General features: G+C 46.3%; 2 protein-coding genes across 6 annotated transcripts; both read left to right on the top strand.

Moving 5' to 3' along the window:
• The first annotated feature begins 392 nt into the window (after nucleotides 1-392).
• On the top strand, nucleotides 393-11208 carry LOC118087810 (interferon-inducible GTPase 5-like). 5 transcript variants are annotated; one of them, XM_035120821.3, is made up of 4 exons: nucleotides 5104-5612; nucleotides 6428-6472; nucleotides 7360-7546; nucleotides 9292-11208. In XM_035120821.3, the coding sequence occupies exon 4, from the start codon at nucleotides 9308-9310 to the stop codon at nucleotides 10544-10546; it is 1239 nt and encodes a 412-aa protein (XP_034976712.3). In that variant the 5' UTR covers nucleotides 5104-5612; nucleotides 6428-6472; nucleotides 7360-7546; nucleotides 9292-9307; the 3' UTR covers nucleotides 10547-11208. The 5 variants fall into 5 exon arrangements, with proteins under 5 accessions (XP_088527328.1, XP_088527326.1, XP_034976712.3 ...); XM_035120820.3 differs by lacking the exon at nucleotides 7360-7546; XM_088671202.1 differs by lacking the exons at nucleotides 5104-5612; nucleotides 6428-6472; nucleotides 7360-7546 and adding an exon at nucleotides 393-504.
• Nucleotides 11209-19390: 8182 nt separating this feature from the next.
• LOC118087811 (interferon-inducible GTPase 5-like) lies at nucleotides 19391-24790 on the top strand. The gene is made up of 2 exons (XM_035120822.3): nucleotides 19391-19748; nucleotides 22051-24790. Exon 2 carries the CDS (start codon nucleotides 22079-22081, stop codon nucleotides 23309-23311), a length of 1233 nt encoding a protein of 410 aa, XP_034976713.3. The 5' UTR covers nucleotides 19391-19748; nucleotides 22051-22078; the 3' UTR covers nucleotides 23312-24790.
• Nucleotides 24791-25083: the final 293 nt, after the last annotated feature.

Raw genomic sequence — 25083 nt, 5'->3', positions numbered from 1 at the left:
AGCAGGACTCTTCTGTTCTGACATTTACATGGGTCTGAAGAAGAACAACACCAACAACAATGCGACAAAGCAACTTGAAATGTCATATGGTTCTGGCTGGGAGCTTCCAGAAGCCATGACCCAAGTCTGGGGAGGGGGCTATGTGTGGGATGGGGGATGGGGGATAAGGAGGGAGATGCATTTAGCCAATATATTATGATCCACAAACAATAGACTGGCGCAGCAATGTATTTAGGGCCAAATGTTCCATTGCTGATAATTCCTGGCTGCTTGCCAGCACACAGCTCTGCTCAAATGGCTGATTTCTGAGAAAGCGAAACCTAAACTGGGTGGCTCTGTTTCCTCTTCATTGTAAACCATTTGGAGAACAAAAACAAACGGAAATCTCTCCAGCCAGACAAGCCAGAAGCAGTCAAGAGACAAGATGTAACGTGGGGAGGCTCAGAGGGGTGGTTGCCCTGGATGCAAAATTTTGAGGTGGCAGAACCATGCGGCCCCACACAGGTGATGGCTCACTTCATCCTCCACCACTGCGAGGCACCTCTGTCTCCACCAGGCCTCCACTGCAGCAGCTGGTGTGCTTCAGGAAGCCGGGCTGTACTTCCGCAAGCATGTCAGTGGCCTTGACGGGCCTTGGGGCAGGTGGCATGCTTTTGCAGAGGACTTGCGGCAGCGGAGACACAGTGTGAGTTAGGCGGGGAGACGGGGGTGGCAGGCAAGCAAGCGAGCAACAGTGGGGGGGGCAGAGACAATAGCACTCCTCTCTGCCCAGCACTCCTCTCTGCGGGTGCCACCAACCCATGGTACACCACTGCTCCCAACTACACATTCTGTGTCCAATTGAACGCCAAAAAACAAACAGACAGCCTCTAGGCACCAAAATATATACCCTGTTTCTCCGAAAATAAGATGTAGCCATAAAATAAGCCGTAGCAGGATTTTTATGCATTCAAGGAATATAAGCCATACCCCCAAAATAAGCCATAGTGATTGGCGCAACAGCAATGCCGGCCGTGACAGGAGGAGGAGGAAAAAATAAGACATCCCCTGAAAATAAGTCATAGTGCATTTTTTTTGAGAAAAAATAAATATAAGACAGTGTCTTATTTTAGGAGAAACACGGTATGAGAGACTTGAGTCCAGGGGAAAAGAAAGTCCTGCTAGTTCCAGCGGATGTTTGGAAATATTTTTAGTAAACAGGGAAGGGGGACAGAGAAAGATGGACAGCAACTATGTGGTGTGAGAGCTTATCCAAAGAGCGTCTCTCTCCACTGTGTCAACCCAAAGGAAAGGAAAAGAGGCAGGCACCAAGAGGAGGAGGAGGAGGGCAGCTTCCTAGCAGCTAAAGGAGGGATATGTCAAATTAACACGCAGCATCGTTTGAGAGGGAGACTCTGGTTGGTTTCAGAGCAGTTACTTAAAGTTTTTATACTAGCACTAGCTCAATAGTGATGGCATGTTATTTATTCCCTTTGTAGCAGGGAAGAAGGGCAGCCTTCTCCAACATTAATAACAGTAATAATAAACAATTCTGGCTGCCCCGCCCCACCCGCCTAGCAAAGAGCTCAGAGTCAATCAAGCTCAAAAAGAAACGGAAATCATCATAACCCCAAGAGAAAAGTTCAGCTCCTAACCTGCTGCCAGCCCGATTTTTTTACAGTAAACCTCAGTCCACTCTTCGGAGGTTTCCGCTTCCAGGTTTCTTAACACTTTTCTGTTTTCTCCTTCCAACTCTCTTCCTTTCTCTCTTCTTTTCCTTCTACCTCCTGTTCGTCGCACTACTAAAAGCAAAAACGAAAGCGAAGTTGCGAGCGAAGACGATGTAAGATTGCAGGAGAGTTTGAAACTTTCCCTCCCCCTCCCACGAGACTGCTGATGATCCCCTATTTCCCGATTGCAGCAAATAGCAAAAGCAGCATTCCTTGCTAGGGGGAGCACGGAGCAGCTGCGCTAGATAGACGAGATTCTGCTTTTCCCGGGAAGGTCCCAAAGGATCACTTGTGAAACTTGAAGCGTCAGAGGTGGTTAGTCCTTCACCTCTGTTGTTGTTGCCTCTGTGGCAGTCTCAGCAGCTCCCGAGTTGTCTGCAAGCCCACACAATCCAGATATTATTCCTTGACGGCTTCCTTGTTGTCGACTTTTGCATTGTTACATTGATAGGCCGGGGAAAGTGGAAGCGCTCTAAAGCTGCGGAGAATTTGGGCGTCTTAGAGGAAATAGTTTAATTTTTTGAAAAATTTTGATATTCTGCAGGGTGCTGAGCGGCTTTAGAGCCTGCACGAGATGCTGGCTTTGCAGACCGGGCAGGAAGGCAGGAAAGCAAACTCTCCCCAGAGTGTTCCTAGACAGCAAAGCCATTGTCCCACCCACCATCCTCAACCTGAGGGGGATACCGGTATAATGCAAGTGATCATGGCACTGCTACGCTCAAGGGTTTCTACAGCCATAAGCAGAGAGGCTCGCCTTTCATTCCCCCAGTTTGTCCTCCTGCTTTCTGCAGCCTGGGGAGCTTAGAGCTCTTCTGCGTCCCTTGCAGGCCAGACAGGCAGGAAGCAGCTGGATCTGCAAAGCCAGCTGAGAAGCTGCTGCAGCAGGATCTTTTCCTATCCAGCCCATAGTGCCAGTAGTGACAATTTTAATCTGAACTTTTACACACAGTTCTAGTTACAGGTAGGTAGCCGTGTTGGTCTGGCATAGTTGAAACAAAATTTAAAAATTCCTTCCAGTAGCACCTTAGAGTTTGTCATTGGTATGAGCGTTCGTGTGCATGGTATCTGACGAAGTGTGCATGGTATCTGACGAACTGTGCCAGGATGCGCCTATCACTATGGGACTTTCGGACTCTGAGATACAATAGCCATATCTAAAGGGCTGCCATATGGAGGGCGGTGCAAGCTTGTTTTCTCCTGTTGCAGAGGGTCGGACTTAAACAAACAGCTTCAAGCTACAAGGAAAGAGATTCTGACTAAACAGGAGGAAGAACTTTCTGACAGCGAAAGCTGTTTGACAGGGGAACGGACTCCCTCTGGAGTATTAGTATCAATAATATAATTTTTAAAATGGGTGTGGAAGATGAATGCAGAAGAGGTCAATTCTACATGTACAGGAATGGAAGCAATGAAATAAATCTGTTGAGTCAGTGGTGCTTTTATTTATCAGTTATGTAATTTGTTTAAAGTCTTTATATCATATCATCATATTTCGCCTGCTAGCGTTTGCTCTCTGTCATGACCCAGCACAGTCCAATAAATGATTTACAAGGAGGACCTACAGCAACCCGTTTTAGCTTTCGTTTTCTTAGAAAGCACCTGTTTGAGCAGAACTGTGTGCTGGGCAGGGGAGGGCGAGAGGACAACTTGTAAACAGGATGCAATTTATGCTTCAAGATCATAAAACCCCAAAGCTACTTTCCCTTTCAAGGTTATGCAGGAAAAAAGTTGCAATAATCAGCAGCAGAGCATTTAGTAAGAAATACGCGCCTGTGCCAGTTTATTAGGCTTTTGTCGGAGATAAGCTCCAAGTACCTTCGTGATTTTAACCTGCATAGGGGTTTTCAGTCTCTGTTCGGGGTCTCCCATCAGAAGTACGCTATGTATGTCATCCCAAGATCAAAACCAGTGATACACGGCCAACACTGCAGGTCTTCAGTGCACAGCTACAATGCACAGCCTATCTGTGAGTTTATGCACATTCCCAGTTTATAGACATTGACAGTGAAACCTGACAGGTCTGAGCAGCGCTCCATGTGAACCTATATAATATGACTTATGATACTTTTCCATTCTCAGACTTTTCTGCAATGCAAATGGGTCACATGACAAATGAGGTGCATTTAGACAAGTTAGTGTTGAAAGGGTTCCCTTTAGAACAAAGTATCTCTGCACATGCTAATGCAATTCTTTCACTGTCACACACAAACACACCATCTTTTTAATGCAAATAACAGGAGAGGTCTAGAGAGAGGGTTGGAAAAAAGAACTTGACACACTTCAGATATGAGGCAGAACCTTGTTGCCATTGCATTCTTATATTAATAAGTCTGTGCCCAGTGTGCATCTACACTGCCTACCAGCTCCATCTGGTATGCAGGCTGAGACCCTTCCTGCCTGCAGATTTCTCGCCAAAGTGGTGCGTGCTCTAGTTATCTCCTGCTTAGACTACTCCAATGCGCTCTACGTGGGGCTACCTTTGAAGGTGACCCAGAAACTACAATTAATCTAGAATGCAGTAGCTGAGAGTGACTGAGAGTGGTGACTGAGATTGGCCGCCGAGACCACATAACAATGGTCCTGAAAGATCTACATTGGCTCCCGGTACGTTTCCGATCACAATTCAAAGTGTTGGTGCTGACCTTTAAAACCCTAAATGGCCTCGGCCCAGTATACCTGAAGGAGCATCTCCACCCCTATAATTCTGTCCGGACACTGAGGCCCAGCGCCGAGGGCCTTCTGGCGGATTCCTCACTGAGAGAAGTGATGTTAAGAGGGGACCAGGCAGGGGGCCTTCTTGGTAGTGGCGCCCGCCCTGTGGAACGCCCTCCCATCAGATGTCAAGGAAATAAACAACTATCTGACTTTTAGAAGACATCTGAAGGCAGCCCTGTTTAGGGAAGTTTTTAATGTTTGATGTTTTATCATATTTTTAATATTCTATTGGAAGCAGTCCAGATGGGTGGGGTATAAATAAATTTTGTTGTTGTTGTTGTTGTTGTTGTTGTTGTTATTCCATCTTATGTACTGCAGATGCAGGTCTGGTTGTGCAACCATGGGTCAGCCAAATTTCCCTCAAAGCACTGCTCTGCTCCCCCAGCCTGCCATTTACACCCCAGCCTATGGATTTTATCCAACATTTCTCATGCTCAGAGCACACCAGCTGCAATGAATGCACCTGATTAACTAGAAGGGGTTAAAAAAAACTAGGCAATTTCTACAGTCCTTTGCAAATACTCTATTCTACACTGCAGTAGTAGGAAGGACAGGCTCTGCATAGTCCGCTTTCATCAATGCCACGTGGCTTGTTGTTGTTGTTATTGTTTAGTCCTTTAGCTGTGTCTGACTCTTCGTGACCCCATGGACCAGAGCACGCCAGGCACTCCTGTCTTGCACTGCCTCCCGCAGTTTGGTCAAACTCATGTTCGTAGCTTCGAGAACACTGTCCAACCATCTTGTCCTCTGTCGTCCCCTTCTCCTAGTGCCCTCAATCTTGTCTGCACCTAAGCCACGTGGCTTAAGTGCAGACAACTCAGGTGCTGCTGGGACTGGCACAGAGGCAACAACAGCAGAGGTAAAGGATTGCCCACATAGGATGCTTCCACATGTGATATTTTGGGACTTCCCAGAAAAGGCAGCATCCCCGCTATTCGAACGGGCTGCTTGGAGCTCCCTCGGGCAAGGAATGCGGCTGCGGCTATTTGTTGCGAATGCGATCTTATCTCATCCTCGCTGGTTATCTTCGTTTTCGTGTTTGCTTTTAGTTGTGTGGTGATCCGGAGGGAGAGGGTATAAGAGGGAGACAGAGGGAGAGAGCAGGACGGAGAAAAGCGTGAGGAACCTCGAAGCAAAACCTCTGATAAGAGGACTGAGCTTGACTGCAAAAAATCGGTCCGGTAGCAGGTAAGGAGTTGAACTTTTCTCCTGGGTCTAGAATGATTTCCGTTTCTTTTTGAGCTTATTTGCGTTAAAGGAGACTCTGAGCTCCTTGCTTGGTGCAGGCGGCAGAACGATTACATATTGTTTTTTTTTTACCTTTTACTTTTTAAAATTGTGATATTTTTTTACCTTTAACCTTATTATATTTATTATATTAATTATAGTATAGCTATTGTGATGCTACGTATATCATATTACTGTATATCTAGTGCTTTTCCCCCCTTAAAAATGTTTAGGGGTACTCTCATTTTGACTCAAGAAAATCACCATTTTATCATTCAAATCGGGAAATATAAATAGAGTAAATGGAGAGAAGTTTAAAGAACATGCATTTCCTCGTATCACACAGCTGACAGCTCACAGTAACTTCAACATTGGCATGAGGTTGTGTGCACTAACATCTTCCTGATTCCTTTCTGAGAAAGGAAAGGAAGTCGCCATCGGAGCTGGTAACAACAAAATGTTTGTGGTATGTGTACCCCTGCGTCGTCCCCCCGGAAAAATCACTGGTCATATCATATTATAAACATCATCATCATTATTACAATGATGTTCTAGAAGGCTGCCCTTTTCCCCCTGGCAAATGGAATAAATAACATGCCATCACCATGGAGCAGAGCTGCTGCTACCAATTTATACTGTAGTTCAAATCGGGGAAAATAAATACAGTAAATGGAAAAAAAGTAGCAAAGGTTCACAAAAAATGTTTTGGGGTAAACTCGGGAAACCCCCTCAGCGCCCTCCCCCCCCCCAACGATCTGCTCCCCATTCTTCCCTAGGTCACTCTGCTGAACATCTGGATCGCCACGGGTTTGTCTTGAAAGGTATGCGTGGGGGTGGGGTGCCTGGACTGGAGGGGTGGGTGAGAGCAGCTGTGGGCCGTGGCCAAAGTTTAGCCGGAGTTGAGTTCAGATCGGGAGCAATTCAGATTGCAGGGAAAGAGAAGTTTTCCCCAAAGCGGCTGGCTCCGCAAGATCAAGATATCCCCTTCGCCCACCCCGCCTCCCGACCGGTGGATCGATGGGAATCTGCCACTGAGGTCGCGGGAGGACAATCAGAGTCCCGCCTGCAAAAGGACGGGATACAGCGGGAGGTGTTGGAAGGAAAATGTGGACCGGTGGGCACACACTTGACTCGGAAAGCCAGCCTCCCATCCACCTGGATCCTGGGGAAAGCGAAGATCCGGCCCTGACACCTTAGTGGACTTTTCAAAGTCTTTCTGTTTGTGCTTTTTCAAAGCAGGGGCAAATGTCGTTTCAGTAGGTGGCCCTTGGCTTAAAATGAAGTTTGGAAACTGTTGCTCTGGGTGCCTTGAAGGTACTTGAGAGGTAGGAACGGGCTCAGGATAGGACGTTCAAAAACAAGAGCGCAGGACAACAGACGAGTTGCTATGAGTCATAGCCATAGCTGCCAAGTTTTCCCTTTTCCCGCGAGGAAGCCTAGTCAGCATAAGGGAATTTCCCTTAAAAAAAGGGAGAACTTGGCAGCTATGGTCATAGCTCTCTCTTTCCTGTTGTGCTTCTGGGAAGCGTCTGCTTAGCCACACTGGAATGCAGGATGGCAGAATGCATTGGCCTTTGGGCCGATGCAGCAGGGCTCTTAACAACAACAACAACAACAACAACAACTTCTTATTCTGTCAGTGCAGGATACTTAGCTGGAGACAAGCAAGTACTCAGATAAATGTTTTCTCCCTCTCTCCTAACCCTAGAACTTGTAGACTCCAAGGAAGCTGCATGTCGGAAGATTCAGGGCAGAGAAAAGAAAGTACTGGTTCAGGCAGCACAGTTAAAACTATCTGGAACTCTCTCCCTCAGGAGGCAGTGATGGCCACCAACTCTGGAGAATTAAACAGATTCATGGAGGATAAAGTCTATCAGAGGCTACTAGCCACAATGGTTATGTTCTGCTTTTCTTCTGACTTGAGACCATTTGCTATTTAGATTAATACTAATATTGTCTACATGAACCAGTAGTGACTCGCTAGGATTCACTTCTTGGAATAAGGAAAGTGCACCAGAAAGTTGTTTGCATAACTCTGCAAACAAATCAGAATGAATGTCATGGACAGTTTTCCTTAATACACACAGCATATTGACGTGGGTGGCGCTGTGGGTTAAACCACAGAGCCTAGGGCTTGCCAATCAGAAGGTCAGCGGTTTGAATCCCTGCGACAGGGTGAGCTCCCATTGCTCGGTCCCAGCTCCTGTCATCCTAGCAGTTCAAAAGCACGTTAAAGTGCAAGTAGACAAATGGCATGCCAGTGCAAGTAGATAAATAGGTAGCGCTCCGGCGGGAAGATAAGCAGCATTTCTGTGCACTGCTCTGCTTCGCCAGAAGTGGCTTAGTCATGCTGGCCACATGACCTGGAAGCTGTACGCCGGCTCCCTTGTCCAGTACAGCGAGATGAGTGCCGCAACCCCAAAGTCGTCCGCTGACTGGACCTAATGGTCAGGGGTCCCTTTACCTTTACCTTTATTGATCTTTAAGACACACACATACAAGAGGGAGATAGAGCATTTCATTTCCTTTGCCCATTCAGACTACTTATTTCACAGAAGAGGGAAACCCTTGGCATTGCATTTCGACTTTTGTCTGCTTTTAGAAAGAAGGGGGGGGGAGAAAAACCTGTAAAAAAATATATAGAACATTATCATTACTTACACAGCACTGATGCCAAAGCATAGTAATGTGTATAAACAATATTTTGTTATTCATACCTTGCTGTCTTTCTCAAGGGAAACTTTTTAAAAAAATCATTATATTCTCCTATGGAAGCTTTAAGTTCTTCTCCTTCTCCTTCATTTGATTTCTCACCCGACCCTTTGCAATAAAGTCCCATGGGTGGATTGCAACAATCTAAAGTGCAATGTTAGAAACGGTTTAAAACACCCGGAGGTGTCTCTTCAGCATGCAAACACTGTTGAATGGGAATGATACAATGAAGGTGTTGGTCACACACTTGTAGGGAGGGAATTCCACAATTCAGGGGCTGTCATTTGGGGCCTAAGTCATTTTAGGGCATTAATCACTAGTGCAATAGTGATTTAAATTGGCTATGCACCAACAGCTTATATGATGCTTCTTTTTTGCCCTGGGAGAAATGAAAGTCAAGAGTTATAAGTCAAAAGTCAGTTTGAGGGCCACATTCCGTACAGTCAAGCAAGAGGCATTATCAGAGTTCAATGGCATAAACATGGAGATGTGAAGTAGGGCAGCTGAGGGGTGTGGCCTGAGGAGAGTTCTGAGGGCCATATAGAGAGGCCTGGAGGGCCACATTTTGCCCAAGGACCTATGGTTCCCTACCCGTGAACAAAAAAAGGGAAGCAGGCTTTAGAGGTCAGAGCCAGGAAGCCCTAATTTCCCCCCATCCTGATAACCTCTCACATAATTTTTTTTGGATGGAAATAAGGCCCTATTTATAACATAAACATTATTCAAGACAACGTTGGCCCATTTTCTCTTTCTCCAAATATCCAGCCCAGAGCTGAGCTGGAAACATGGCTCTCTAAATGAAAAAAAGGTGCCCTGTTTCATGCTATCTCCTCAGATGATGTCTCAGATGTGGAACACATTGTCCCACAATAAGTGAAGCTTGTTTAATGTCTCCTTATGTGTTGCATTCTCTCCCCTTTCCTGCCAGGCCTCGACACGATCCTATGGCAGTTCAGCCACCGCCAGATTCCCAAAAGCAAGCCTCTGCATGTGCAGAAGAATATGATATCATCACTGAAGAAGACATCGAAGAGATTAGGAATGCACTTGAAGGAGGAAGAATGGCAGAAGCAGCGTCCAAAATATTGGAAAACCTGCAGAATTTGGAGCATGCCCGGCTGGACATTGCAGTAACAGGAGAGGCTGGCGCCGGCAAGTCCTCATTTGTCAATGCCATTCGAGGCCTAGGGGATGAAGACGAAGGATCTGCCGCCACTGGGGTTGTAGAGACCACGATGGTGCCCACTCCTTATCCACACCCCAAGCACCCCAACGTGATTGTGTGGGATCTGCCCGGAATCGGGACTCCAGATTTCCAGTCCAGCACTTACCTGGAGCAGGTCAACTTCTCCCGCTATGACTTCTTTATTCTCATTGCCTCAGAACGCTTCAAGTCCAACCATGCCCATTTGGCGCAGGAAATCCAGCAGATGGGCAAATGCTTCTACTTCGTGCGCTCGAAGGTAGATGCAGATCTAGAGGCCACCAAAAAGCGCCGGCCAAAAGCCTACGACGAGGAGGCGATACTGAGGAAGATTCGAGAGAATTGCGAAGCGTGCCTTCAGGCCGAAGGAGTGGCTGCTCCCCAGGTCTTCCTCCTTTCCAGCTGGGAGCTAAAAAAGTACGACTTCATAAAGCTTGAGGAGACGCTGGAGAAGGAGTTGCCGAGCCACAAGAGACATGCCTTCCTCATGGCCCTGCCAAACATCTCTTTGGCCATCTTGCAGAAGAAGAAAGAGGCCTTGCAGAAGCAAATCTGGATGGTGGCTACTGTCTCTTCCGTAATAGCAGCTGTGCCCATCCCAGGCCTCTCTATAGTTTGCGATACAGCTATCCTGGTTAAGTCTCTTTTGGATTACCAGCAGAACTTTGGCCTGGACGACGAATCCCTCGGCAAATTAGCTGAGAAAGTTGGCAAGACTGTGGAGGAGCTTAAAGAGGTGATCAAGTCACCACTGGCCAAAGAAATCTCCAGGGACCTTGTAGTGAAGATGCTAACCAAAGCCGGTGGTGGGGCGTTGATGCTGGTGGAGGAACTTGCCAGCAAAATCCCTGTATTTGGCTCCATGGCAGCTGCAGGGATATCCTTTGGCACCACCTATCACATGCTTTACAGCTTCCTAGACGAGGTGGCAGGTGATGCTCAGCGTGTCCTCATCAAGGCCTTTGAGTCTGATGTTTGAAGGAGTTCTTCGGATCTCATGTAGTGGACCATGATGGGTGCTTAGCTTCTAAATGTATGGAATGGCACCAAATTGAACAGAGCTCTGTCCTTGCAAGCTCAGGATTAAGCTCACTTAATTCTCTCTTTTTTAATGGTGCCTACAATTATGGGGAAAGGGCTTTGCTTGTTGCATAGTTTCAACACGGTATCTTTCCAATTCCAGCAAAGGAATCCTGGGAACTAAATGGGGATTTCTTAAAGAATGCCAGCACCCTAACAAAACTACAATTCCCAGGGTCCTTTGTTGGAAAGCTGTGGCAGTTAAACCTAGAATGAAGCTGGATGAAACTTGTCTTGTAGATGTGAGCCATATGCATTTGACGGGAGGCCTTTTGGGATTGGCTTGCTTCCTTTAGTGAAAAACTGGATGATGAATGTTTAATTTTGTTTTAATGTTACTACTCTAATAACTTTATAACTAAAGCCAAGATTGTGCTGTTTTAGACCCGGTGGAGCTCCTGGGTAAACGTTCAGGGCTTAACTTAACAAAGAACTGGAATACAAATCAGTTCCCTTTTTACTAGTGGTTCAAGCCACAGATTGTGACAACCTGAATCTTTAGGCCTGTCTTGCTTTCCTTTCTTTTTTCCTTTTGGAATAATAAAATGTGTCTAACCTAAAGCATCTAGAGTGTACAAGTTCCTTGGTTTGAAGCAGAAGATTTAAAACAAGTGGCATCTTCTCACTCATAAGTAACTCTGAGCCAGGTCCCATTGTCCTCTAGGAAAAACTTTTATCTGGCCAGCTCCAATCCCATTAGCTATATTGGAACTCCAGGTTAATTTCTAGATTTAAGCAACAGCCAATACTAATGAGGAAAAAATTAAAGGCTGGGAGAAATTTTAATGGGATGGGGCACACATTTTACACAAGCCTTCTGGGAGCTGTAGGTAAGCCCAATTACAGTTTGTTCAGATTTTAAAAAAATGCATTCTTTGCCAAATGAAATACTGAGCTTGGCTAATAACCCAAGGAAGTTTAACCAATTTGTTAAGCAAATCCTCTCTACTGATGACCTAGCGATACAAACTTTAGACCACGATTCTGAGTACACCTGTCGCTTAACAAGTAAGACTAGTAAACTATGGCTTTAGTTTTATAAACTTAATTCATACAAGACATGTTGGAGCTACCTATTATGAGCCAAAATCTAAATTTCCATGTTTCTTATGAATCCTGTTCTAATCAAACATGGTAAGCAGGTTTTTTGGGCATAAGACGACTTATGAAAACTAAGTACAGAAACCATACGAGAATTCCAGGGGTGTCAGATCTCAATTGCTGTGATGTAGCTTTCCAGACAGCAGAATGTTTCATGTTTCCTGGGGCACTGCTCTGCCATCTAACCTTTCTCTGAGGCCAAAGCATGATGTGGTTATGTCTACGAAAGTTATCTCCAACCACATCTATGAAGCATGACAGGTATCATGTCACAGACGAAAAGCTCTCAGGGGATTTGGCTGTAGTGCATGTACTTCACTTCTGCCACAAAGTCAGTGACAGTCAGCAGAAGAGGCTGTCATGACGACGGTAGGAAGCGATGGAGGGAAAAGCAGTGAAGTGTCAGCGTCATTCCTGACAGCGGATTTGGCACTTCAAAAGGCATTTGCTGAGAAACATTCCCTGGAGGAAATATCCTGGCAAAGCAGCACCCAGCACAGGTTGAGTCTTCTGATACCCCTTCTTCAGAGGGATGCCATTACGGATATTATTCTTTCAATAATTATATATAATAGGCCAGGCTATGCTCAACATATAGGCATCTATGCGTATCCACACTAGAGATACTGTTAACAGAGGAGGCAGTCTGGAGTTTTTTGGGGGAAAGCCTCACACAACGTGAAACAGCACAAACAATTTATTAAACAAGAATGTCATATTCCCCAAAGGGAAGTTACTCTTAACTCACATTGCGGCAGGAACAAGAAAGCTAGGCTTGGATCGAGGAAAGGGGCAGACTTGAGGGGGAGATGCGTTGGGTTCCACATCCCTCAAAATGGAAGGTTATGAGCAACACACTCGACTACAGGGAAGTACTATCTCAACATATACAAAGCAACAACTCTCGCTCCCCACTGACCTTTGCCCTGACCCACCACTGCAACTGTGGATAATTTTTTTTTTCTGCCCAGAGGGTAGGAGGAGGTTACAGGTGGTTCTGTCATAACTCCTACACTGGCTTCTGCTTTCTGGAGGGAGTCGCAGCCCATGAGAAGACATGCATAGCTCTCTCGTCTTTGCATGTAGGTGGGAACGGAGCAAGACCCATGCTGGGCGGCAGGCAGTACGGTGGCCCAGTAGGGACACCACACCAATCCTGTGTTTTTGCTCCTTGCAACTTGCATAGCATCACCGAAGGAGGGCTAGGGCCCACCCCCAACAGCTCCCTCTCTGGGAGACACATGTCGCTTTGTGCCTCTGGACGCCGGCTCAGATGCCCTGGCCCACCCAGCTGGGGGGGGGGAGCCTGGCTGCTGTTCGGCAGCTACCAATGCGAGGATGTCACACTCAGGCCAGCTGCACTGCTGCACTACTTGCCTTGATCTAATCCAGTGTGCTCACTGCGCCCACACATGAAAGAGTTGTCATATGGCATATCGGAGGCCATAATTTCACAAAATACACATATATGCGTACACTTTCATACCTTGCAACTTCATTACACCTAGAGTTCTGCAATGTAAGATTGCAGGAGAGTTTGAAACTTTCCCTCCACCTCCCGTGAGACTGATGATAATCCTCTACAGCACGGGTGTCAAACACAAGGCCCGGGGGCCTAATCCGGCCCGCCAGACCTCGTCATGTGGCCCGCGTAGCCGCTGCCGACAGTAGCCGCTGACAGTAGTTCTGGAGCCTGCGATTGGCCGAGGGTCAAAACCGGGGGCGGGGCTGCAGGCGGAGGCCGGGACGCTGGAGCCACGCTGACGGCCTTGGCCAGGGAATTTCAATTTCGAATGAGGCTGAGGGAGGCGGTGGCACAGCGGCCAGACGGGGAAGTGAGATGCAGGAGGAGGAGGAGGAAGCCCGCCGAGGAGGTAGGAAAGCCCTACAGGCGCCGCCGGCAAAGTTGGTGCCAGGACGGAGCAGCGTTGCATTTTTTTTTTTGGCGGGCTTTGCTGTTGTCTCCGAGAGCGAGTGAGGCGGCACTGGGGAGCCGCCGCCCGCCGCTTCCCTTCCTCTCCTCGGCTGCATCCGGGAGGTGGGCGAGCGAGCGGGCGAAAGGGACGCGGAGTGAGCCTGAGGGCGAAGCGCAACAGCCGCTCTCTTGATGGAGCCGGGTTTCTCTTCCCTCTTCCCCCGTTTTCTCCTCATAGACACTCGGGAGGGTGCCTGGCTTTTGCTCTGCCCCCCACCCCGAGCCGCCCTTTGGCTTCTCAGTTCCGGTGGAGCTGCTCCCCGGGGGGCGGCCGGGAGGGAGGCGGCGACGACGGCACGGGTTCCTGCTCTTCCCGCTCTGCCGCCACATCCTCTCAGCCCCTCGTGATGTAGGGCTCCAGATGGAGTCGCCTCGCGGTTTGAGTAGGTGGGAGGGGAATTTTTTTTGGGGGGGAGGTTTTCAAGCCTCCTCTGCCTGCAGTCCCGGTAGGGAGAGGCGGCGGCGAAGACGACAACAGCGCGGGTGGGGGGAAGAGCAGCTCTGAGGTGAAGATGCACGTCCGCTGGGGCTGCCGCCACCTTCCTCCTCGGGAAACCCGCTGCCCTCCCTCAGCGCGAGGGGAAGGGACTCTGGCGCTGAGGAGGGAGGATGCAAAAGCAAAGCAGGGAGTTGGCGCTGCACCGCATGTTCCTGCCCCTTTCCAAAGCATGGGGTGGGTTGCAGCGTGTGGCATCCTGCCTAGTGGGGTTTGGGTGTGCGCAGGGCGGGAGAGGGAAGCCCTCTTTCCATCTGCAGGTTTTTAATCCCAGCAGTGGCTTTCTCCTTCCTGCCGAAGGTTTAGTTGAGCGCCCCCCACCCCCGGAAGCCATCAATCCCCACCGTTTGTTCAAATTTCCCTCGTTTACATCCCCTCCCACACACGCACCACGACGCAGGAATGTGATCCGCGTGGGGGCGGGAATGAGCTTACATTATTACAAAAAACAGTAATAATTGAATGCAGTGACAATAATTTATGATAATAAAGAGTGGACACATAGTCCTACAGACACAACCGGCCCTTTGAGGGTGACCAAACTGCTGATGCGGCCCCAAATGAATTTGAGTTTGACACCCCTGCTCTACAGTATTTCCCGATTGCAGCAAATAGCAAAAGCAGCATTCCTCGCTAGGGGGAGCACGGAGCAGCTGCTTGATAGACGAGATTCTGCCTTTCCTGGGAAGGTCCCAAAGGATCACTTGTGAAACTTGAAGTGTCAGAGGTGGCTAATCCTTCACCTCTGTTGTTGTTGCCTCTGTGGCAGTCTCAGCAGCTCCCGAGTTGTCTGCAAGCCCACACAATCCAAATACTGTATTGATAGGCTGCGTAAAGTGGAAGCGCTCTAAAGCTGTGGGGGTTTGGAGCGTCTTAGAGGAAATAGTATCCCATTTTTAAGAAAAGTTCTAACATTCTGCAGGGTGCCGAGCGGCTTCAGACAGAGCCTGCACGAAAAGCTAGCTTTGCAGACCGGGCAGGCAGGCAGGACATCAAACTCTCCCCAGAGTGTTCTTAGATGGACAGCAAAGCCTTTGTCTCATCCGCCTTCCTCAACCTGAGAAAGATATGGTGCAAGGGGACATGGCGCAGCTACGCTCAAGGGCTTCTACAGCCATATGCAGAAAAGCTCACTTTTCATTCCCCCAGTTTGTGCTCCAGCTTCCTGCAGCCTGGGGAGCTCGAGTTCTGCCGCACCCCTTGCAGACCGGGCAGGCAGAAAGGCAGCAGCTGGATCTGCGACTGCAGCAGGATTTTTTCCTATCGTGCCCTCAGTGCCAGCAGTGGCAATTTAAATCTGATACAATACAATACAGTGTACAGTATTGCGATAAGTGTTCAGAAACGGCTCGCGCTAATACTGTAAAACTCTCTGTGGTGTGGCAGAATGGGACTTTCGGACTCTGAGATACAGTATGATAGCCATCTTCAGATATCTAAAGGCTTGCTATATGGAAGGCGGTGCAAGCTTGTTTTCTCCTGCTCCAGAGGGTCGGACCTGAACAAACAGCTTCAAGTTACACGAAAGGAGATTCCGACTAAACACGAGAAAGAACTTTCTGACAGCAAGAGCTCTTTGACAGTCAGACGGACTCCCTCTGGAGTATTACCGGTAGTATTAACAACATAACTTTTAAAATTGGTGTGGAAGATGAATGCAGAAGAGGACAATTCTAGATACACAGGAATGGAAACGATGAAATAAATCTGTTGAGTCAGTGGTGCTTTTATGTATAAATTACGTAATCTGTTTAAAGTCTGTATTATATCAGCATCTTTCTCCTGAGTTTTGATCAGTGTCGGATTTATGTATAACCTAAACAAGCTATAGTTTAGGGCCCCTATAGCTTGGGGGGGGGACTAGATGTACATTTCCAAAATATAAGATAAAAAGTAAAATAAAACCTACATACAGCAACAGTGTTTTGTGTTGTGTAGGCTCCTATTTGTTATATGCAAATGGTTTTAGATACCTATTAGGTCCATAAATTACCATATATAGCATTTATTCAACACAAAAAACAGTGACAATTTGTTGCTGGCAAAGGACAGCTGGGCATATAAAGGGCCCCATTACCTTCAGTTGCTTAGGGCCTCATCAAACCTAAATCCAGCCCTGGTTTTGATGAAGTGTGAGCCTCACACTGCTTGCTTTTGCTCCCAATCAGGACACAGTCCAAGAAATGATCTACAAGAAGGAGGGGGACCTACAGCAATCCCATTTAGCTTACGATTTCTCAGAAATCACCTGTTTGAGCAGAGCTGTGTGCTGGGCAGGGGACGGGGAGAGGACAACTTGTAAAGAGGATCTAATTTCTCCTCCAATATCATAACAACCCCAAGCTACTTTCTCTTTTCAAGGTTATGCAGGGTATACAGTTGCAAATCAGCAGCAGCAGAGCATTTACCGTAGTAAGAAATACAGTGGAACCTCGGTTTATGAACACCTCGGTTTATGAATTTTCGGTTTATGAACGCCGCGGACCCATCTGGAACGGATTAATTCACTTTCCATTACTTTTAATGGGAAAGTTCGCTTCAGTTTATGAACGCTTCAGTTTATGAACAGACTTCCGGAACCAATTACACCCATGTTTCAGTTTATGAACGCTTCAGTTTAAGTACTTCGCAGACCCGTCTGGAACGGATTAATCCACTTTCCATTACTTTCAATGGAAAAGTTCGCTTCAGTTTATGAACGGTTACTCCGCGGACCGTCTGGAACGGATTAATCCACTTTCCATTACTTTCAATGGGAAAGTTCGCTTCAGTTTATGAACGCTTCAGTTTATGAACAGACTTCCGGAACCAATTGTGTTCATAAACCGAGGTACCACTGTACATGCCTGTACCAATTTAGTAGGCTTTTGTCGGAGTAAACTCAAAGTACCTTGGTGATTTTAAACTGCATAGGGGTTTTCAGTCTCTGTTCGGGGTCTCCCATCAGAATTATGTATGTCATTCCTAAATCAAAACCGGTGATACACAGTCATCGCTGCTGATCTTCAGTGCACAGCTACAACAAGGCAAGTCTATCTGTGAGTTTCTGCACATTCCCAGCCTATGGACCTTGACAGTGAAACCTGACAGGTCTGAGCATGTGAACCAATATAACATGCGTTATGACGCTTTTGCATTCTCAGGATTTTCTGCAATGCAAATGGGTCACGTGACAAATGTTGTGCATGAGTCCCTCAGCAGAAAGTTAGTGTTGAAAGGGCTCCCTTTAAGCAGAACAAAGTATCTCTGCACATGCTAATGCAATCCTTTCACTGTCCCCACACCCCACCATCTATTTTGATGCAAATAACAGGAGAGGTCTATGCAGAGAAAGGGTTTGAAGAAAGAACTTGACACACTTTAGATTTGAGACAGAACCTTGTTGTCATTGCATTCTTATATTAATAAGTCTGTGGCCAATGTACATCTACACTGTCTCCCAGCTCCATCTGGTACGCAGGCTGAGTCCCTACCTCGCCGCAGACAGTATCGTCAGAGACCACTTTAGTTATCTTCTGCTTAGACTACTACAATGTGCTCTATGTGGGGCTACCTTTGGAGGTAACCTGCCCATGGACTGTCTCACCAGAGTGGTGCATGCTTTTGTTATCTCCCACTTGGACTACTGCAATGCACTCTACGTGGGGCTACCTGATAGTAGACTATCTGACGTAGCCTACTGCAGATGCGGGTCCGGTTGTGCAACCATGGGCATCATGTGCCCTGATCAGCTGCATTTTCCCCACACACAGCACTGTTCTGCACCCACAGCCTGCCATTCACACCCGAGCCTATGGAAATAATAATAATAATAATAATAATAATAATAATAATAATAATAATAATTTATTATTTGTACCCCGCCCATCCAGCTGGGTCTCCCCAGCCACTCTGGGCGGTTCCAACAAAATATTAAAATACAATAAAATGTCACAAATGAAAAACTTCCCTAAACAGGGCTGCCTTCAGATGTTTTCTAAATGTCGTGTAGTTGTTTATCTCTTTGACTTCTGATGGGAGGGCATTCCACAGGGTGGGCGCCACTACCGAGAAGGCCCTCTGCCTGGTTCCCTGTAGCTTCGCTTCTCTCAGTGAGGGAACTGCCAGAAGGCCCTCGGCGCTGGACCTCAGTGTGTGGGTAGAACGATGGGGGTGGAGACGCTCCTACAGGTATACTGGGCCGAGGCCATTTAGAACTTTAAAGGTCAGCAACAACACTTTGAATTGTGCTCAGAAACGTACTGGGAGGCAATGTAAGTCTTTCAAGACCAGTGCTATGTGGTCTCGGCGGCCGCTCCCAGTCACCAGTCTAGCTGCCGCATTCTGGATTAGTTGTAGTTTCCAGGTCACTTTCAAAGGTAGCCCCAAGTAGAGCACATTGCCGTAGTCCAAGCAGGAGATAACTAGAGCATGCACCACTCTGGCAAGACAGTCCACGGGCAGGTAGGGCCTCAGCCTGTGTTCCAGATGGAGCTGGTAGACAGCTGCCCTGGATACAGAACTGACCTGTGCCTCCATGGACAGCTGTGAGTCCAGAATGACTCCCAGGCTGCGCACCTGGTCCTTCAGAGGCACAGTTACCCCATTCAGGACCAGGGAGTCCTCCACACCACCCCGCCCCCTGTCCCCCACAAACAGTACTTCTGTCTTGTCAGGATTCAACCTCAATCCATTAGCCACCATCCATCCTCCAACCGCCTTCAGGCACTCACACAGGGCCTTCACTGGTTCTGATTTAAAAGAGAGGTAGATGTGGGTATCATCCACATATTGATGGACACCCAGCCCAAACCCCCTGATGATCTCTCCCAGAGGCTTCATGTAGATGTTAAAAAGCATGGGGGAGAGGACAGACCCCTGAGGCACCCCACAAGTGAGAGCCCAGGGGTCCGAACACTCATCCCCCACTGCCACTTTCTGGACACAGCTCAGGAGGAAGGAGCAGAACCACTGTACAACAGTGTTTTATCCAACATTATTCATGCTCAGAGAACACCAATGAATGCACCTGATTAACTAGAAGGGTTAAAAAAAAATCTAGGTCCGTAGAAAAAAAAAAAGTCTACGGTCATTTGCAAATATTCTACACTGCAGTAGTAGGAAGGCTGGGCTCTGAGTAGTCCTCTTTCACCAATGCCACGTGGCTTAAGTGCAGACAATTCAGGTGCTGCCGAGACTGGCAAAGAGGCAACAACAGCAGAGGTAAAGGATTGCCCACATGGGATGCTTCCACAGGTGATATTTTGGGACTACCCAGAAAAGGCAGCATCCCCGCTCACAAACGGGCTGCTTGGAGCTCCTTATGGCCAGGAATGCGGCTTTGGCTATTTGTTGCGATCTTATTTCATCCTCGCTGCTGTCACCTTCACTTTCGTTTTTGCTTTTAGTAGTATGACCATCAGGAGGGAGAGAGTATAAAAGGGAGACAGAGGGAGAGAGGAGCAGGATGGAGAAAAGCGCGAGGAACCTCGAAGCAAAACCTCTGAGGAGAGGACTCAGCTTGACTGCAAAAAATCTTTCCAGCAGCAGGTAGGGAGTTGAACTTTTCCCATGGTTTCCTGTTTGTTTGTTTGTTTGTTTGTTTGAGCTTGTATGCTTTAAAGGAGACTCTGAGCTCCTTGCTTGGGGGGTAGCAGAAACAATGTTTTGTTGTTGTTGTTGTTGTTGTTGTTGTTGTTGTTTGTTGTCTACCTTTTACCTTTTTTTGTTATTTTTTACCTTTTTGTTGTTATTATATTAACCATTACATTATAGCTATTGTGATATCATATATCATATCATATTATAAACAATAATATTATTATTAACAATGATGTTGGAGAAGGCTGCCCTTCTTCCCCGCAGCAAAGGGAATAAATAGCATGCCACCCTCAGGGAGCAGGCAGAGCTGGTGCTACTATAAGAGCCCCCCCCCCAGAAGCTTAATAAAAGACGTTTATTAGCATTGCAATGCAGTTCATGATCCCACCCCCTTTGTCAGAGCGGGGAACGGGGTGCAGAACAGAAGAATACAGCAACTTCTATTCTCCAAACAATGCCCTGAGTCTGAAGAGGCAGAGACCATCTGGGCTGCCTCTTAGTGCAGAAGCAAAGCATAAGAGTTCTAAGTAACTGCCCTGAAGCCAATGGGGCCAGTCTCCCTTTTGCGTATTAATTCAATATATCCCTCTGCAGACCTCCCCCCCCCCAAGTTGATGGATTTATTACTCCTGCAAGAAAGCAGCAGGAACACCGCTGCATCCCAGCACTTGCTGGCGTGTAAAAATGATATCTGTGCGCTACCTCTGATTAGAAAAACTGCATGGCAAGGGTTCGAGGCAGGGCAGGGCAGAAGATGCTAGAGGTTCTCTTGGTTCAGGGTAGGTGCTGCCTGAGGAACCTGGATAGCTCAGTGGGTTAGACCATGCTGCTGATAATGCCAAGGTTGCAGATCAGCTGCATATTCCTGCATTGCAGGGGGTTGGACTGGATGACCCTCAGGGACCCTTCCAACGCTAGAGTTCTATAATTCTAAGACTTTTCCAAGTCGCCCTGTCCAGGCTTTCCATATCCTTCCATGAATGTGGTAAAGGTAAAGGGACCCCTGTCCATTTGGTCCAGTCGCAAACGACTCTGGGGTTGTGGCCGAGGGAGACGGCGTACAGCTTCTGGGTCATGTGGCCAGCATGACTAAGCCGCTTCTGGCGAACCAGAGCAGCGCACAGAAACGGCGTTTACCTTACCGCCAGAGCGGTACCTACCGGTATTTATCTACTTGCACTTTGATGTGCTTTTAAACTGCTAGGTTGGCAGGAGCAGGGACCAAACAACGGGAGCTCACCTCATCTCAGGGATTTGAACTGCCAGCCTTCTGATTGGCAAGCCCTAGGCTCTGTGGTTTAGACCACAGTGCCACCCACATCCCAAATCTTGAAGTTGGGGAAGGGAAGTTTCATCTTTAGTCCTTTACTTTAGTCCTGTTGCACTTTAGTCCCAGCACTTTAGTCCTGTTGCAAAATCGCCTCCCCATATCAGTTCAAACAAAAAAATAAATAAAAAGCTACTGATAACACCCCCCCAGTTAATGAATCATGCAGTTATGTCATACAGAATGTCTTTAATTCAAAAAAGGGTTTTATGCTCTCTCTTTTCCTTTAGCTGTATTTCATTTATTTATTTACTCATTATATTTATATAGCTTTCGGGAGAAGATAATGTTGCTGATAATGGGTTGTCTTCAACTAACATTTACTCAGAGTAGACCTATTAAAATTAATAGACCTTAGGCATGGTTATAAATTTCATTGAGTCATTGCTGAGCAAAAGTTAGTTGACAAGAACTGAATGTGGATATTTTCCCCAGTACTGAATATGTGGATATTTTCCCCAGAACTGAATGTGGATATTTTATTGGTGACATTTGTGAAAGTGGCAGGGCAAGACTTGGCCAGAATATACTAGGGATATGCACAGTGCATTGGCATATTTATTTATGAAGTGTTTTATCCAAAGTTTTAGCCAAAAATTGGAATCTTTAGTGGGGTGTAAATGCTTCCTTTAGACACATCTCTAGAAGCATGAACAATTTGAGTTCAAAAAAGATCCACATCTCACATAAACATGTGTTAAGGGTGTGAATGCATGCACATATAGATTTTTGAGAGATTGACAACAGGCACAATTCTTCACTTTATTGAAATACCGTACTACCAACTGCTGCTCAAACAACCCAATGATAGAGACATGCCCTATGTAAATTGATTTTTCCACATAAACCATGGATTGTAAAGATGTCCATAAAAGTGTGTGGAAAGCTATAATCTAACTATTAGAGTTTTCTTCTCTTTCTCAGATAAACTGAACCACGAGGAATCACTGTCATGGATCCTGCCATAACAATAGAAAGCTTAAAAAAAGACCTTGCTGAAGTGAAGGCTGCTTTGGAGCAAAAGAAATTAGAAGATGTTTCGGCTGAAGCTCAACAGCAGTCAAATTTATTAAAGAACATCAGGTTGGCAATTGCCATCACAGGAAGTTCAGGTGCTGGGAAATCATCTTTCGTCAATGCCCTGCGAGGAATGAAAGATCGTGCAGAGGGGGCAGCTAAAACGGGGGTGAAAGAAACAACAATGGTGCCACAAGAATATTCACACCCCACATTCCCCAACTTCAAAATTTGGGATCTACCAGGAATTGGAACAGTTAAATTTAGTGCAAAGGAATACCTAACAAAGGTCAATTTCAGCAATTATGATTTTTTCATCATTGTCTCCTCGGGACGCTTCACTGAGGATGACACCAACTTGGCTCTTGAGATCCAGAAAAATAAGAAGAAATTCTACTATGTGCGTAGCAAAGTGGATGTCGATATAGATAATGACAGGCGGTCAAAAGGCATCGATTTGGAGGACACCCATGAGGTGATGCAGTCTGAGAAGGAAACTCTTGACACTGTACGGAAAGATAGCTATGATAATTTGAAGGCGTTAGGTGTGTCTTCTCCAAGGGTCTTTCTAATATCGAGGTGGGATTTGAGCAAGTATGATTTCCCCCTGCTTCAAGAGACCTTTGAAAAGGAACAGGATGAACTCAAGAGAGATGTTTTAATCATGTGTCTTCCGATTTTAACAAAAGATAGCATTAAAAAGAAGAAGGCTGCTATGGAGAGCCTGATATGGAAAAAAGCCATTGCAAGTTGTGCTGTTGGGTTGATTCCGCTCCCACTCCTCTCGTTTGGTTTTGACATTTCCATTGTGGTTTCGACAATGAGGGATATCGGCAAAGTTTTTGGCTTGGATGATTATTCCCTCAATATACTAGCAAACCGAGTGGGGAAACCTGTTGAGGAGTTGAAATCTGTTATTGAACATACCCCAAGCACCGATAAGATCACGGCAGAATTCGTCATGGATATCTTGAAGAGTTCAGCAATGTGGGGAACAATCACAGTGGTAGAGATGGTTCTGGATTTCATACCTCTGTTGGGGTCTCTCTATGGTGGGGGCAGTTCTTTTGCTACCACATTCTACTTGCTGAAGAATTTCCTGGAAAACGCTGTGAAAGATGCAGAGAAAGTTCAGGCAAAGGCTGCTGAGCCCAAGAGACACAAGTAAACAGCCAATACATCTACCTGGGAAGAGAGATCCAGGTGAAGCATGCATTATCTCATCTTTCTACCACATCATCAACCAATAGCTTTCTTCACAAGTGTGACCTCTGGTCTTGGAACATGGCATCCTAGCATGCTCCCTCTCTTCCTCTTCAGCTCAGCACAGACTGGAAAGAGAAGGTGCTGAATTGCAACTCATTACCAAGCTTAAAACCATGGAGAGACCTGGTCTGTATAAGGACACTGGATTCTTATCTCATTATACATGATCAAGCTTTCTTTAGCACCTCAGCCATTGCTTTTTCCTGCAAGACCAATTGCAGTTGTTAACAGTCGTTAACAGTCATCAACAGGTTTACCACTCCTATCAGCCAATCACCCATTCCCACCACCCTTCTGAGTAATACTCCTCCCCACCCTCTGACTATACATAAGGGTCTGGTGACGTCTGTTTCAGTGTATCTGAAGAAGTGTGCATGCACACGAAAGCTCATACCTATGACAAACTTAGTTGGTCTCTAAGGTGCTACTGGAAGGATTTCTTAATTTTGTTTTGACTGCATCAGACCAACACGACTACCTACCTGTAACCTCCCTACTGCAGTTATTTCCCCAACTGTTCTATTTTTTTGTTTTAAACAATCATTTAATCCAGGCATGGGAAAGCTATAGGAAACAGCCCAAATTTAAGGGTCCTAACTTGAACCACAAGCCTGTTTTTTCTTAGCCTCCTTGTTGTGATGATTTATCTTTGCTTCACTTCACATCCTGGGTGGGTGGGTAGGGGAAGCCTGAGCCTTTGGGGAGGGTTTATTCTCTGGAAATAAGCATACACATACCCACAAATCACCTTGAATCTTAGGATGCTATGAAACAGAGAAGGACTGCTTTGTCTTCAACATAGTTGGAGTAGAGGGAGTTTAGTGTGTCCTCCTGCCACGAACAACTCCAGATAGGTGCTTTGTATTCTTTCTTTGTTTTTGTTTTGTTTTGTTTTTGAGGGATATGTGCTTTTCCTTTTTCCTTTTTCATTTCTTGGTTTTTGAGATTGTTATAGTTCATACATGATTTTACCAGCTGTTGAGATAGAAATCCAAGTTTTTCCAGCTGTCAGAGGTGGCTACTCTGACAACTACTAGGAATTACACTAAGAGATGGCTATGCATCCAGTTGGGGCCAGCAACACCAGCTCTTAATTGTGGAATGAGTTTATCCCTCCTCAGAATGCAACTTTTCTGTAAAGTCTTACAGCAATGCTCCTGGAGGTTGAAATGTCCCCCCACTGGCTGCCAATACAAATAAACATACAAAGTAACATAGTTTTTATTGACAAATAGCAAAACACATTCAAACTCATTAGGTATGACTGATTATCATTAATCCAATATATTTCTTAGTTACTCTGTACTCTCTGCTTATATCTGTGTTTTGATTTCCAGACAACTCTAACCAAATAAAGCTCTGTGTTCCCCATTCATTATAATGAGGAATCAAAGAATCCCCCTTTGGCCAAAGTGGGTGAAATTTGCAGGCATAGGAGACCCTCCAAATTGGATTAAGCCTACCTAAATCCAGGGGCTCTTTGTGGAGGAAGTTAAGTGGGTTTACTTTCCTCCATACTTTTTTTGATATTTTCATGGGTGGGAGGTTATTTCTTATCTTAAAATAATTAAGAGGTGTCTGTGTTTTGTGAATTTTTGCTTATACATTTTTTAAAAGAACATTTCAGCTTCATCCTGGCCTTTCCTTACAGGCCACTGATAAACCTAAAAGTGA

Source organism: Zootoca vivipara, chromosome 6, assembly GCF_965207765.1.
Source record: "Zootoca vivipara chromosome 6, rZooViv2.hap1.1, whole genome shotgun sequence".
Taxonomy (NCBI): Eukaryota; Metazoa; Chordata; class Lepidosauria; order Squamata; family Lacertidae; genus Zootoca; species Zootoca vivipara.
Note: the sequence above shows the minus strand (reverse complement) of the source record. Positions and strands in the feature narration are given on the sequence as shown.

Coding starts and splice junctions, on each gene's coding strand:
- LOC118087810 (XM_088671200.1), top strand. CDS start 612: ATGTCAGTGGCCTTGACGGGCCTTGGGGCAGGTGGCATGCTTTTGCAG. Junction 686..9,291: donor TGCGGCAGCGGAGACACAGT/GTGAGTTAGGCG, acceptor CTTTCCTGCCAG/GCCTCGACACGATCCTATGG.
- LOC118087811 (XM_035120822.3), top strand. CDS start 22,079: ATGGATCCTGCCATAACAATAGAAAGCTTAAAAAAAGACCTTGCTGAA.